This window comes from Crotalus tigris, unplaced genomic scaffold, assembly GCF_016545835.1.
Source record: "Crotalus tigris isolate CLP2741 ecotype Arizona unplaced genomic scaffold, ASM1654583v1 scf7180000018164.764771, whole genome shotgun sequence".
NCBI lineage: Eukaryota > Metazoa > Chordata > Lepidosauria > Squamata > Viperidae > Crotalus > Crotalus tigris.
This window is the reverse complement of record NW_024096858.1, coordinates 68223-83251: the sequence shown is the minus strand read 5'-3', so window position 1 is coordinate 83251 and position 15029 is coordinate 68223. Positions and strand designations below refer to the sequence as shown.

The 15029-nt window shown below is 44.1% G+C and overlaps 1 protein-coding gene across 2 annotated transcripts in view; it reads right to left on the bottom strand.

The window, feature by feature from the left end:
* DDX58 (DExD/H-box helicase 58) overlaps positions 1-12235 on the bottom strand; it is a 33538-nt gene extending 21303 nt beyond the window's left edge. The window contains exons 1-6 of one of the 2 annotated variants that reach the window (XM_039348623.1): positions 12028-12235; positions 11515-11706; positions 6566-6694; positions 2683-2861; positions 1535-1685; positions 545-661 (exon numbers count right to left, since the gene is read on the bottom strand). In XM_039348623.1, the coding sequence (XP_039204557.1) occupies positions 545-661; positions 1535-1685; positions 2683-2861; positions 6566-6694; positions 11515-11620 (682 nt within the window). In that variant the 5' untranslated portion in view covers positions 11621-11706; positions 12028-12235. Of the gene's footprint in view, positions 1-544; positions 662-1534; positions 1686-2682; positions 2862-6565; positions 6695-11514; positions 11977-12027 lie in introns of those variants that run through there. The other variant, XM_039348622.1, reaches the window with a different exon arrangement.
* Positions 12236-15029: the final 2794 nt, after the last annotated feature.

Here is a 15029-nt window from a genome sequence, read left to right as displayed (position 1 = left end):
TATAGACACCCGACTTCGGAGCCGATTTGCATGCCTAGAAAGTTGTCTTATACACCGGAAACTACGTAATTTCCAGCGTATAAGACTCGGCGTATAAGACGACCCCCGACTTCGGAGCCGATTTGCATGCTTTAGAAAGTCGTCTTATACGCCGGAAAGTACGGTATAGGTTCTTCAACCATGATTGTGTTCAAGCTCTTTCAGGACACTAGGCCAGTGGCTAGCAGTTCAAACTGCACAAAAGATAAATGTAATTCATTAAAAAATAAATGAGTGTTCCTTTGGTATTTAATCAATGTCTATCTTTAGTCACATTAGAAAACCTAATATTCATCCACAAGGGGCTGTAGGGACAACATCGAAGTTTTTCAAGAAATATAAGTACCACAAGCACCACCATGGGAAGCTGGATATACTCCCCTGCCATAAATAAGACAGTGACAGATAACTTTTGGTAGTACAGATTCTTTCCTTGAGAAGCCACTAAAGGTTTGCTAGAAGAATGCAGAGAATTGAGCCCAAGGCAGTTTTCCAATTGTCTTACCTGAAGGTGAACATGAATTTTCACAAAGATTGTCAGATTCTGCTTCTTCAGAAATCTGTATTTCAAAAACACAGCTGTCTTCATCTTCATCTGCCATTTCAACATCTGCGTTATCAGCTGAATATGGTACAAAAAAGTCTGTTCAATTTTTGCATTTTCATTACTATTTTACTTGGCACATCTATCGTAAAAGTACTCCTCAGATAAGTGAAAGATAAGGTGAATAGGAAAGAATATACTGTCGTATTGGAATATACTGAATATCAACTCAATGTTTTTATATAAATTCATATTCTACATGTTGTTGGGAATGCAATATAAATATGTTCTAATGAATGCAGAAACACTGCAAGTTGCCATTCTTAAACAATGTGGAAGCTCCTGTTTGAATAGTCTTGCTTAAGTGACAAAATTTCTACATTCTTCTTTATTTGTTTATATATTCATTGCTTTTCTACCCCACCCATTTCACTAAATGACACTAGTTGAGAGGTTGGAGAGGACGGGATTTCAAGGAGTACTATAAGCTATTTGTGTAATACACTGGTGGCTTCCAGCATGATTGCATTGTTTTCCATGTATGTAAGACAGTAAACAAGTACTCTGAGCATCCCAAAGAATAGGGGAATAGTTAGGAAGCAAACAAAAGCCAAAGGATGAAACTGAGTCTTCTAACCAGAAATTACAGTTGCAATCATGTGATTTTCCACTCAGTGACTGCTCCGCTTAGTGGCAGAATTGCAGGTCCCAATTAGATTTTTTTAAATGAGGACTACCTGTAACAGCATATCAGTGGATGTCTTGCCAATTTTAAGTCACATGCAAGTTAAAACCTAGATGTTTTCATCACCTGATTATGACCATCACTACATACACCTCCACTGACACTCCATTTGGTGACTCTGCCTCTCATAACTTTCTCTATTCTGGAAGTCTTCCAAGAGAAAGAAAGAAATTGAATGGAGAGTAAAAAAAAAGATATGACAATACCTCCTTTCAAATCCCATAGCTTCGTAAGCTTGTTGTATCCAGAATCATGCAGTGCGATTTGGAAAGTTTTAGGCCATTGTTCTTTGTCTGATCTACACAGACATTCTATCAGTTTGCTCGCACTTGCTTGTCTTCCTTTCCTTTCACTAATCTGCAAATCAGAAACATGAGGCAGAGCAGAGTACTTATTTATCGTGTTTCTATGCTCCAGACTCAAGCAACTTCCACTCTTTATGGACTTTTCGCATAAAGCAGAAAAAATGTCTAATTTGTGGTTATAATTTGTAGTTTTGAAGATTAGGAGAAAAATTGAATAGAAAAGAGTGAGTTTTCTTTTGTAATCATAGGGCAGGAGATAATTTTGTAATTATTATTTCCTTTGCAATTATTTGTTGCAAAGGAAATCGGAAGCTTTTTTTTAAAATTTCATTTGATCCTTTCTTTCTGCACCTTTGCTTTTCACTTTCTTCTTCCTTGCTCTTTCTTTATTAGAGCCATGGTGGCGCAGTGGTTAGAATGCAGTATTGCAGGCTGACTCTGCCAACTGCCAGCAGTTTGATCTTGACAGATTCAAAGTTGACTCAGCCTTCTGAGATCCGTAACACAAGGACCCAGATTGTTCGGGGCAATATGCTAACTCTGTAAACCACTTCAAAAAGGCTGCAAAGCACTATGAAGCGGTATATAAGTTTAAGTGCTATTGCTATTAATTTCAGTTAGTTTTTATATTCTTTGTAAAACTTTCAGTAAAATTTTATGAAAATAATATCAGGAGATACACGCCCAACTACAAGTAACTAAACTCAAAAAAACCCACCAATGATCTGAGCAAAATTCACAAACCTTCTCTCCCACAGTAACACTAAGAGAATATACAATAAAAAACAAATCCAATTTTAAAATTCACCATTTATTCCTTTCTTTCTTCATGCATGTTAATTTTCTTGCTTACTAACCTGTAACCTGGACCACATCAGAATCTTCTCAAATATTTAGAGAAATGAATCAAACTGGTAAGAGTTGATAAAGGATTTTATTTTTGCTCTCTGATCAAGCTGAATTAGCACACTGTGCAAAATGAAAGTCAGGGCTGTCTTTTAAAACAATGTGGGCCATCTGAGCAGATGGCGAGTTTAAATAAATAATACCTTACAAATCTCTTCCCATTCCTGAATTCGGAGGCACTCTTTCATGTGGACCTGAATTTCTTTGACATCAATGTCCTGCATAGCGGGCTCAATTCGTTTCAACAGTTGCCTGTGAGGTTCCAGACTTTCAATTATCTTGAAATCCCACTTGTCAATTGCATCATGAAGGCCGGTATAATCTTAAGAAGCAGAACAGAAGATATCAATTATTAAAGTGGTAACTGACTAAAGTCGATTATCAGCAACAGGTGGTTTATCTGATGCCTCTTTAAGTTAGCTTCAGCCCACTCCAAAATGTGGAAGGTGAACGTGTTGAGAATCCCTACCAATCAATTCCCCTATGAGACTTGGAGAGCTTTTAAAGAGCCTTTCCTCCTCCCCCCCTCCCAAATACTTGGGGGCTGAAGGAAGGATATAACCTACAGGAACAATTGACCTTCTAATGTAAGAGATGGTTGATGACACTTATTATTGTAAACATTTTCTTATTATCATGATGTTCTGATCTTGTTGGTTGTATTGACTGACTTCTTTAAGCTATTTAAAGTCAGTTATACAGAAATGGCATGGAGCTCACAGTAATAAACTAATAACACACAACACAGAGAAAACAGTTGTATCTGGTTAGAACAGCTAGGTGAACGGTAGTTTGTTTTTTAAAAATTAAGATCTCTTTTAGCACTTAGGACAGAATGAGTAAAGGCTTCCTGCAACCCGGAGCAACCGCAGAGGCCTGTCAACAGAAACAATGCCGCCTGAAAGTAAGCACAAGCTACAGATCCTGGGGGTGCAGAGCCCCGGGGCCAATTATATCGTTCCCCAAGACTCATAGTGGCACTAGGGCTGAAGTTGAGGCCTGGGCCTCTACTTCAGGCCCAACCTTGGAGAAATGGAATAACTCGCCATGGCCAGCTCACTGTGGTCAACTCACCCCGGCCAGCTTACCATGGGACAATTCAATCATTTAAAATAATTTTTAAAATATTTTAAATTTTGTCATTCACATTTCATTTTGTCCCTCCTTTGGCATCCTTTATTTAATGACTCTATTCCATCATTTCAGTAATAGTTTAACTCTTGTTCTGCAGTGAGTTGGCTGTGTTGAGTTAGCCAGAGCAAGCTGGCCACAGGATGATGCCTATGTCCAGTTGGCCATGGTGAATTGGCCACAGTGACATATCCTAGACCTCAGCTTTGGTGATGCCACAGAGTGCCACTGTTCAAGATGGTCTAAATGGACGGGGGGGGGGGGAGGAGAGAAAATTGTTTCTCTTTTGTTCAGAGTAGCCAGCAGAGTCAAGTTTTCTGAAATTTTTCCACACGCCAAGCCCAAAAGTTTCACTATCACTGATCTAGCATATGCTCTATTCGGCATGTCAAATGATCAGAAAATTAAGTCCTGTGCAGAAATAGCACCTGGATGGCTTCTCTTAACATATGGAGGGAAAGCACTAATTAAAAACCTGGGCAGGAATTGGTAAGGAAATTTAGCAATCTTAAAAGCTTCTGATCCTGGTCATTTGCATGGGATTGCAAGAAGTTAGTGGCTCTGTTTCTGGAGAGGTATTTTCAATAGCGAAACTACTGGTGGACCATTGCTTTGCCGGAATGCAGTCTGAATTCTTTGAGGCAGGACTAGTCTCTGGGGAAAATACACCAAGTGATTTTCTGAAATGTCAAAAAAAATGCAGAGGGGAAGCATGTTACTCTCCAAATACAAGAAATCTCAAAACACACTGCAGCCTACTGAGCGTCCTTTTTCATGCGCAAGAGCAGCAAGCAAGCAGAATCCGGTATCCCTGCTGGCTGTCTTGCCCCACAGGCGGACTTCACCCAGGGCGCTGGCCATCTCCGGTGTGCATACCCATGAGGCAGAGGCAGCAGAGCGGCCCCTCGCTGGTTCCAGGGCTGCCCTGTGGATCTAAGGCTGAGCGCGTTCTGGCTTTGATGGATGCAACCAGGTTGTAGATCAGTGCCACCCCCCCTCCCACAGCACCTCCATGGCCCGCTCGCTGACCTAGCCTCGCAGCCATGAGGCTTTCCTTTCACTGGGACACGCCCTGCCCACGTGGGATAGCAATGGCTGGCGGCAGCATGGACATTGGCGGCGCTGGCAATCTCTCCTCCTCCCATAACCCCTTCCTAAGTGCGAAGGAAGGAAAGAGATGAGAAGGAGAAGGGAGGGAGGGAGGGAGGGAGGGAGGGAGGGAGGGAGGGAGGGAGGAAAGGAAGGAAGGAAGGAAGGAAGGAAGGAAGGAAGGAAGGAAGGAAGGAAGGAAGGAAGGAAGGAAGGAAGGAAGGAAGGAAGGAAGGAAGGAAAGGCAACTTAGTTGGGGATGCCCCAGTTCACACAGTTCTGCTTCAGTCCTGGATCCATTTAGATTTGGCCTCAAAGGAGAAAGCAATTTTGTGTGTTCTTTTGTCACAGACAGAACTTTATTGGCAATCCAAGTAAAAATTGGTATTCTTGAATTGTGAACTCTTAGGAAAGTATCCCCTCTTTGTGTGTTGCAAACAGCCATTTCCAATGGGGAAAACAGGACAAAGCAGAGTGGAGGGAAATATTTCCCTTTGCTACCGTATATTTCCAGTCTGAATTAGACCATGGCAGGCTCCCTACAGGAGAGTTCTTTAACGGATTATGTATTAATAGAAAAGCAAGTAACTTATCTCTGTTCCTAAATGCTAAAACTGTTGCACATAAAAAACAGAGGAACTCTGATCAACTATCACAGCCACCATTTTGACAGTTTTGCTGTACGGTTGTCTGTGGACGCCCCCACTAAATGCAAGCACGGGATAAACTGAGCCTGGTTTGTTCTCGGTCTTTTAAGTGGCCACAGACTACTACCAAATGTGGCGTTTGATCACAAGGCAAGGAGGAGGCATCGAGAAATGTTTCCCCTTTTGCATTTCAGCATCCAAGAAGGGACAGGAAAGGAGAAAAGGAAAGAGGAAAGACAAACAAAAAGGAAAGAGGGGAAGGAAGAAGAAGGAAAGGAGAAGGAAGAGGGAAGGAAAAAGAAGAAAAGGGGGGAGGGAGGGAAGGAAGGAAGGAAGGAAGGAAGGAAGGAAGGAAGGAAGGAAGGAAGGAAGGAAGGAAGAAAAAAAATTATAATGAGAGGGAGGAAGGGTCTGAGGGAAGTCCTGCCTTAGACTTAGCCACGAGCAGCCCTGTTACCCTTTTGCCATCCCCTGGTCCCCTCTTCCTGACCTCTCCTGGTGGTCTCCCATCCTATCGCTGAGAATGCTCTGGTTATAAAAGAGGGTCTCCTCGCAGGGAGAGGGAGTGGGCCTCGCTCTGACCCACACATTTTGCCCTCCCACACACACCATGAGCAACTTGGTCAAGGAGAGCGAGCCAATCAGCAGCAGCCTTGAAAAAAGGTAAGCGCAGCCAGGTGCCCCCTTGGGAAAGGCTGGACTGGGCGCTTGCCCTCTACTGCCCAGGGCTCTGGGCAGTCTGCATCACTGGGGGTCCTCTGCATGGCCTGAAAGGGACAGCAAGGCTTCTCTGGTGGACAAAGATATAGTGCTTGCCCTGGTCTCACCTTCCTCGGCTGGAGACAATGGATCCCTCCCAGCTCCACCAGGACCACCACAGGCGCCCCCCGATACAAGCGACGTTGAGCTGGCCATGTCTACCCTGGCCACGCCCACCCCAGGCATGTCCACCTTGGCTCCCCAAAGTCAACCACAACCCTGATGCGGCCCTCAATGAAATCGAGTTTGACACCCCTGCTCTGAATTCTTTGAATAATTCTTTCGTGTGATACCCATTCAATGAAATTGCAACTGTTTACACAAATCCACTGATTTAGAGTTTTAGAGGGAAAAGGATTGTAGTTTAGCAAACACTTCCTATGTAATAAAGCAATCATACCTGAAGCTTTTAGTGCATCCAGAAAACCACGGAACCATCCATCCACGTTGAGCTGTAGAATGGACTGAAGAAAGAGTTCTGCTGCCTTGGTTGGCCGGTTGCTTTCCTCTTGAATTTGCTCCACAGTCTCTAGAATTGTAGACAAAACTGTTGCAGTAAATTTCTCACCTTAAGGTTCAAAGCAAAACAAATGACTTTGAAAGTATTGCACCTTTCCCATTTTAGCTTTCCAAGGGCCCATGAGTCTGTTTGTAACATACCCAAAGGCAGTAATTCATTCTGATGCTATTTAGAAAATGTTTCTGTGTGTGTCTGCTTGCTTACTAAAAACACATTACAAGTAGTTCTCACTTACCGACTGCCTCCCTCAGCATCCATTGAAAGTTACAACAATACAGTCAATATTCATTGTCCTCGATCTAGTCTATTGTTTTTCTTTTCTTTCCCCATCCTGCTTCCAGAGTAGAGAATTGGAAAGGAAGTGATTACAAGAGAGTAAGCAGGCACATAATGGGGAATACATATCAAAAGCAACGTGCTGGCTTTGGCAGCTATTAGCACACTGCAAACAACCAGTATATTCTCCACTGGGTGTTTGCTTATTCTTTTGTAATCCCTTCTTCTCCAATCTCTCCAATTTATGAGGGAGGCAAAGCAATTTCTGTAAGCAATCTCTCCTGTGTCTGACTTGTTTCCCTTTTGCATGTCCTCCCTCCCGCTCCCTGGCAGCAGTCACCCTTGTCCTGCTGCATTCATGAAGGGCCAGTTTAGGCACATCTCCTCAGCAGTGGGAAGAAGACAACAGCAAAGGTCAGCTAGGAATGGCAAGGACAGTGAAGAGCAGAGATGGGTGAGAATAGGTGAGTGGTTAACGTTGAAGCACATCCTGTAGTCAATGTGGGTAGGTTGCCAAGTTTTAAATTCTGATCACTTGAACCCAGGAATACTGCAACCCATAACTTCAAAGACCAGACATTAAATAAGATTTGTTCAGCATCATCATAACTTTGGATATTCATGGAATGAATGGCCGTGAAGCGAAAACTATCTGTAAAATTTTCTGTATCTCTTTATATCTAGTTACTGGACATCTGGTGTTTTGCAGTCTGGCTGTGTTAGACCTGTGGAAGACTAATATTTGAGCAGCACAAGGATCTCTTCACCTTCTCCATCACACTCTCTTGTCAAGCCCCAAGGGGCTTGCCATTCGGGGGGGGGGGTGAGCAAACAATCCCACCCCCACCAACTTGCCTCGTCGACCGTACCGGAGCCAGCCTGCCACAACCCCCCAGCCAGCTGGAAGCGGAGGAACGACCGACAGCCTCTCACCCCCTCCTGGATGCCGTAGGAGGTGCCGCGGCTGCCACCAGGCATCCCACCGACCAGCTGGGAGATGGGGAACGCCCAGCAGCGTCGGGCGGCGTTTGGGCTTTCCCCGCAGCCTCGGCTTTCCCCGTAGCCTCGGAAGGTAGCCCACAGCTTCCCGGGGGTCAGCCAGGAGCAGCGGAACGGCCGACGGCGTGCCAGGTGATTTTGCATGCCGCGGGAGACGCCGCGGATGCTGCCGAACGTCCTACCGGCCAGCTGGGAGGCGGGGAGCAGCCGGCAATGCCGGGGGGCGTGCAACCTCCCCCCGACGCCGCGGAGGTCACAGACGCCGGTCCGGAGCACCTCCCCAGTCAACAACGCGGCCTCAGCGTGGGCATAGAGAGGGAGCACACATTACCAACGGACTGGCCAGAAAGGACTGGCCAGCGGCTGGACCGATGGACCTACTGTTCCAACTGGAGGTGGCAAACATGGGGCGGCAACAACAGGCGGGCGGACGCTGGACTGCAGGGGGTGGGGCTGCACGGGAAGAGGGGTTGGAGCACAAGGGTGGGGTTATAAGGATAATTAACCGGATGGTGGTTTGTGGGCGGAGGGTGGGGGTGTGGGCGTGGGCACACTATAAGGAGCTCTAGGGAGAAGCTATTCCCAGTGCTGACTTTGTCAGTTAGTGAATAAAGAATTGCTAACGTGCACCAAGTTCCTGCGTTCCTGGCCCTCAATCCGGACGATTTAGGACTGTGGTTGTCACTCTTAGTTGTTATCAATGGATGAGGTTTTACAACCAACTACAAAGCACATTTGCACACATGACCAACTGAGTATGCTTCATCTTCTGTATAAGACTAAGCTTTTAAGGTGACTTGAATCACATGCCTGGCAAATGCATTACTCTACCAAACCTTTGGAAGAAATTGCTGAAATATATAACTAAATTAATCAATACAGTGATATTCTGCGTTCTTGTTGGTTCTAGTATTTTAAGTCTTCATCAACATAAACAATATTATGTAATTGTCAAGGTTGACTCTAGACTAATGAAATCTCTCGGCCTAGCCTATTTCATGAGGTTGTTATTATGAGGAAAAAAATGGAAGAATTCTATGTCCATACAGCCTTGTTTTCCTGGAAAATAGACTGGATGAAATAAAATAAAAATTCTTGCATGCACAGACTAGGATGGGCATTCATGAAGTGAAACTGGGATTAAGTGCACTTGTGATGGGAGATGGGAAGCAGTATCTATGAGAAATGAGGAGGTGATAAGCCGCCTGGGAAAACCAAGGGAAATCATCAAAACAATTAAAAAACAAAAGTCAGAATATTTCAGACATACTCCATTTAATCCTCCAGGGAAAGATTGAAGGCAAACGAGGTCCAGGCAGAAGAAGAACATCATGGCTTCAAAATCTAAGGGACCGGTTTGGACAAAACTCAGCAGCACTTTTTTATGCGGCTGATAAAAACAGGATCGCCAACATGATCGCCAACATCTGATAACGGATATGGCACAAGAAGAAGAAGAATCTATGGGATCATCTGATAATGTCTATGGCATGAGGATGACTGAGACTTGAGAGGTGGAAATGGGAGAGGGGGAGAGGAGAGGAATAAATTAACAATGTTTTCAAACAGTACTTTGACACAAAGGGTATGTCATTAAACAATTATATTAAATAAAAAAAACTTTACAGTGACTGAATCACTTTTCACTTTTGGTTGTTTTCGAACATCAATCCCTTGAACCTAACCATTTGAATTCTGAATGAAATATGGACTGTATTTAAAAGTGAGTTAAGTGTTACTGGAAAAAAGTACAGAGAGAATGAATATGATTACAAATAAATATATGAAGAGCAAATATGACAAGAGAAAACCTGAGAACATCAGAGATAACTTATTAAAGATAGTTTACATCAGTGGTTCTCAACCTTTCTAATGCTACGACCCCATAATGCAGTTCCCCATGTTGTGGTGACCCCCAACCACTTATACATCACCGGGTGCCAGGGGCGTGGCCAAAGAAAAGGGGGGAAAAATGGCAGAAAGCCTTGTTTGGCGACCCCCGTGAAATGGTCGTTCGACCCACAGGTTGAGAACCACTGGTTTACATGATTAGAAAATTATGGAGAGACATTCTGTTTGTCAAAATTGTGTACTCTGAAACACCAGGACTTCACGCATGAAATGTATCAATCTCTTTCCTTGTTTCAAAGAATGAAATCTACTTTGGATTTCCAGACAGCCATTACTTATTTCACTTCAAGTATTCCAGTGTTTCCCAAACTTGACAATTTTAAGGCATGAGGACTTCAACTCCCAGAATTCCACAGCCAGCAACGCTGGCTGTGGAATTCTGGGAGTTGAAGTCCACATGCCTTAAAATTGTCAAGTTTGGGAAACACTGTAATTAAACGAAAAATTCTGCAAATTTTCAGAAGAGGGAGAAAAACTATAAGAAGCAGGACACGAACGCCCCTTGAGGGTTTTAGTGCCATCTGCTGGCAGGATTCTTGCCCCGCCTCCTCAACAGTTTTCAACCAATAGTGCCCTGCTTTCCCTCTCCCGTTTAAGATAATTCCGAAAAAGAGCATACTGGGTGTGCGGAGCCGAACACTCCCCCCCCCCCGCCAATCATCTCGATGCAGTCAACCAAAACTCAATCAGGAACGCCTTGCAAATGTACAGCAAAGGCGCATCTGCCAACTCGAAAGTACTGTGTGCAAAGCCGCCGCAAACCGCGTGAAAGAAAGATGGCTTAAACACAAGCTTTCTGAACGTCAGAACCCGCTTAGCCTGTCTTCTCTGTGCAAAAACTGGAGTAAGAACGGTGGGCGAAATACTTCGTGTAGATGCCTCTCGGATTCTTCGCTGAACGTTAGCTACGTAGAAACATTTTTCTTTCAACATCTTTCTGTCCAACCATCACCAACCTCCTCTGAAAAATCATAGCCAATGCCTTTTAAATTATGCTGCTTTAATTAGCGTCGACCACGTGTGAGAAAGGCGTACACAGTATATAAAAAAGCAGTAGGATTCCTTAAAGCATGTCTCCAGTTGGAGTTTTTAATTTCTTCCTCCCGTTTCTAAACATCACTAGGAAATTTCGGGTTGATGTAAGATCCCCATGTAAATGCGGGCAGGTGATTTAATTCTTAAGTCAACAAATTAATTGACACGCCTGGTCATAACATAATTCACAGGGGGGGGGGAAACACTTTTAAGCTAATTTGCTTTTTATTTGAGTATCTGTTTCTCCATTCCAAAAATCTGAACCGAATATTCTTCAAACTATCTGGAGAACGCCAGATCGAGCACTCATTCTAATGTCAACAGTGGCTATGAGTATTCTGAATTAGATGTCGCTTAATGTATCCCTCTTCAAAAGTGTAAACAAAATGCATCTGATAACCCAGCTCCCCTGCCCTCCCAATGTTGCATTACAATTCCCATCGAGCCAGCCAGCATGCCCAATGGTCAGAGTAACTGGGTTATGTATTCCTACACGCTCGATGGTCAGGGTATCTGGGTTATACCTACATTTCTAAATGGCGTCCAGTTGGGTACATCAAAACATAACTGTGATTAAAAAAAAAAAAACTTCAGTGATTCCTACTTACCATCCGACAGCCAGGTTTTCATGTAGCTCAATACATAAGCAGGATTTAAAGTCTTCACTATATATTCCTTGCAGCGAAGCAAATTCTCTCGTTCGACCTCCGTCATTTTTCTCCTTTCTCCTTAAACCTCCGGCGTTGCAATAGTTGCGCTCTCTCTCTCTCTCTCTCTCGTGTTCCGTTTTTCTTCCAACTCTGCCCCACAAAAAATCCCCACAAAGAAATCAAAAATCCGACCGCAAGATCGCTTGCTCGCAGTTCTAAAACTAACAATGGGGGGGAACAGCTTAAAAAGCAGCCTGCAGAGGAGGGCTAAACCCGTCCAGTGAAAATCCTCCGCTTCAAGACCCACTCGATTCCTAGAATTAGCCGACCAGAACTGGCAAGAATGGAAAGTGAAAGAAGTTTCCCCAAAGGAGGAAACGCAACCGGAGAAATATAGGAAAACGAAAATGGTTCGCGGGGAGGGCGGGGCATCGTTGAGCCGGGAAACGAAACGCTGCCTTTTGTGTTTACCTATTTGGATTGGTCTCCGAAGTGGCTGCGACAGCTTTAAGCAGACGGGGCCGAATTTAGAAAGAAACTTGGCAGCTGCCATCCCAAATTAGAGACAATGGCGTGGGGGGAACCCGTGGGCCTCACGATGACGGCGAGGTGAGAGTTCTTCCCCTCCACCGCCACCCCTCAGCCGGGAGACGTTGTAAGCAGGCAGGCGGCAAGGAGAGCGCTGCTGCTTTCCCGCCCTGCTCTAAGAGCAATTTCTCGTCTGCACCCCAGGTTTTGGACCCCGGCTCTCCAGTCAGGATGCCAGGGATGATCAGCTGTCAGTGGGGAGGGGTGTTAACGGCCCGACCGTCTGAAAGCCGAAGATTGGCTGAGTGACTCCAATGCTCCACCACTGGAAGTTTTTAAGAAGAGACTGAACAGCCATTTGTCTGAAATGGCTCTTTTATGACTCATGGACTTCAACTCCCAGAATTCCTGAGCCAGCTCTCAGGAATTCTGGGAGTTGAAATCCATGAGTCATAAAAGAGCCGAGGTTGCCTACCCCTGGTATAGGGTTTCCTGCTTGAGCAGGGGTTGGACTAGATGACCTCTAAGATACCTCTCAACTTTTTTTTGTTATGATGATGATGATGCTCATTCCTTCCCTTCCAAAGACTGAAAAGGAAGGGAAGAAGGGGAGGGGGGAGGGCTACATACAGGGTGGCCCAGAATTACCATTCACCACAATTCTTATTATTTTCTCTTGCACATACATAATAAACATTGTATTTGTTTGTTTTTATTTAGACCGGCTTGACTGCCAAATTTTGATTGCCTATTTATCTTCATCTGCTGAGGGGTAGCCCTGTACATTTTCAGCTTTATCCCTCCCTAGGATTGCCAAATCCTGATCCCATGGGGGCAGATCAGAAAGTACCTCTGGTGGTTAGTGAGGAGCCAGATTATTTGAAGGACCATTTCGATCTGTATCAAATGTGCCCAAGAAGGCTGGCTCCTGCCATTAGAAATAAATGACTATCTAATGTAGCAAAACCTATGTAAGGAAAAACACATAGCTTATGTATCAGAAGACAAATATGTACCTAGAAAGAACAAAATATTTATATTGTAGCTAACCATATGTAAGGAAACTCCTATTTTAGCAGGATATGAAAGGAAGGATTGCACAGGAGAAAGATGTTCATGCTGATAAAGCATGAACCATTGTAGTAAGCCAGTGGTTCTCAACCTTTCTAATGCCGCAACCCCATAATACAGTTCCCCATGTTGTGGTGACCCTCAACCACTTATACATCACCGGGTGCCAGGGGCGTGGCCAAAGAAAAGGGGGGAAAAATGGCGGACAGCCTTGTTTGGCGACCCCCGTGAAATGGTCGTTCGACCCCAAATGGGGTTCCGACCCACAGGTTGAGAACCACTGTAGTAAGCTAACATTCCTTTCTATTAATTAGTTTAAATCTTTACACTAAAACCTATAAGAAAGGAAACAGGAGCAGTCCATCATGGCCACTCCCAATGTTATTTGACAACCTTTGGTTAAGTATATATTTTCTACCATCTCCATTGCTATATTGGATTAATGGGCATGAGCTGCAGGAAAAGGTATCTGATGTTTCTGATGGACCATAGGATTAGTGCAGTTAAGAACTTCATAGCCTAGATAAGCTATAGATGCTGCAAAAGTCATAAATACCATTGCATATTCCTTTTGTTTACTGAAAATTCTCTTCTTTGGCACTGAAAGTTTGGTTTGAGAAAAAGAAGCTCCACATACTTAAGTTATCCAAACTGAGTGCACTGGCATAAAAAAACTGTACGAAGATTTTTCAGATGGCAATATTCCCTCTTCTGTATTGTCATTTCCATGTCCGTCTCAATTCCTTCTCCAAAGAAACCAATTTTCTATGTCTGATAGATAGACAGACAGATGATAGCCATTGAACTGGCACACCTCTATCTTTTTTTCTGACATTAGAGGTCATGTAGAAAATGCAGGGGAGTTTCCAGTAGTAGTAGTAGTAGTAGTTGGAAGGGACCTTGGAGGTCATCTAGTCCAACCCCCTGCACAGTCTCTTCTTAAAAATTTCCACTGTTGGAGCATTCACCGCTTCTGGGGGCAGGTTGTTCCACTGGTTAATTGTTCTAACTGTCAGGAAGTTTCTCCTTAGTTCTAGGCTGCTTCTCTCCTTGCTTAGTTTCCACCCGTTGTTTCTTGTCTTGCCTTCAGGTGCTTTGGAAAATAACTTGACACCCTCTTCTTTGTGGCAGCCCCTGAGATATTGGAACACTGCTATCATATCCCCCCTCGTCCTTCTCTTCATTAAACTAGACATACCTAATTCCAGCAGCCGTTCCTTATATGTTTTAGCCTCCAGTCCCCTAATCATCTTTGTTGCTCTTCTCTGTACTCTTTCTAGAGTCTCAACATCTTTTTTACATTGTGGTGACCAAAACTGGATGCAGTATACCAAGTGTGGCCTTACCAAGGCATTGTAAAGTGGTATTAACACTTCACGTGATCTTGATTCTATCCCTCTGTTAATGCAGCCTAGCACTGTGTTGGCCTTTTTGGCAGCTGCAGCACACTGCTGCTCATATTTAGGTGATTGTCCACTAGGATTCCGAGATCCCTCTCACAGTTACTACTGTTGACCAAGGTACCCCCTATATTATATCTGTGCATTTGGTTTTTTTGCCTAAATGTAGAACCTTGCTTTTTTCACCATTGAATTTCATTTTGTTAGATAGCATCCAGTGTTCAAGTCTGTCCAGATCCTTCTGTATCTTAAGCCTGTCTTCTGGAGTGTTGGCTATTCCTGCCAGCTTGGTGTCATCTGCAAATTTGATGAGTTCCCCATCTATCCCCTCGTCCAAATCGTTGATAAAGATGTTGAAGAGCACTGGGCCCAGAACAGAGCCCTGGGGCACCCCACTACACACTTCCCTCCATATAGATGCGGTTCCATTGAGGACCACATGCTGAGTACGGCTGGTCAGCCAGCTATGGATCC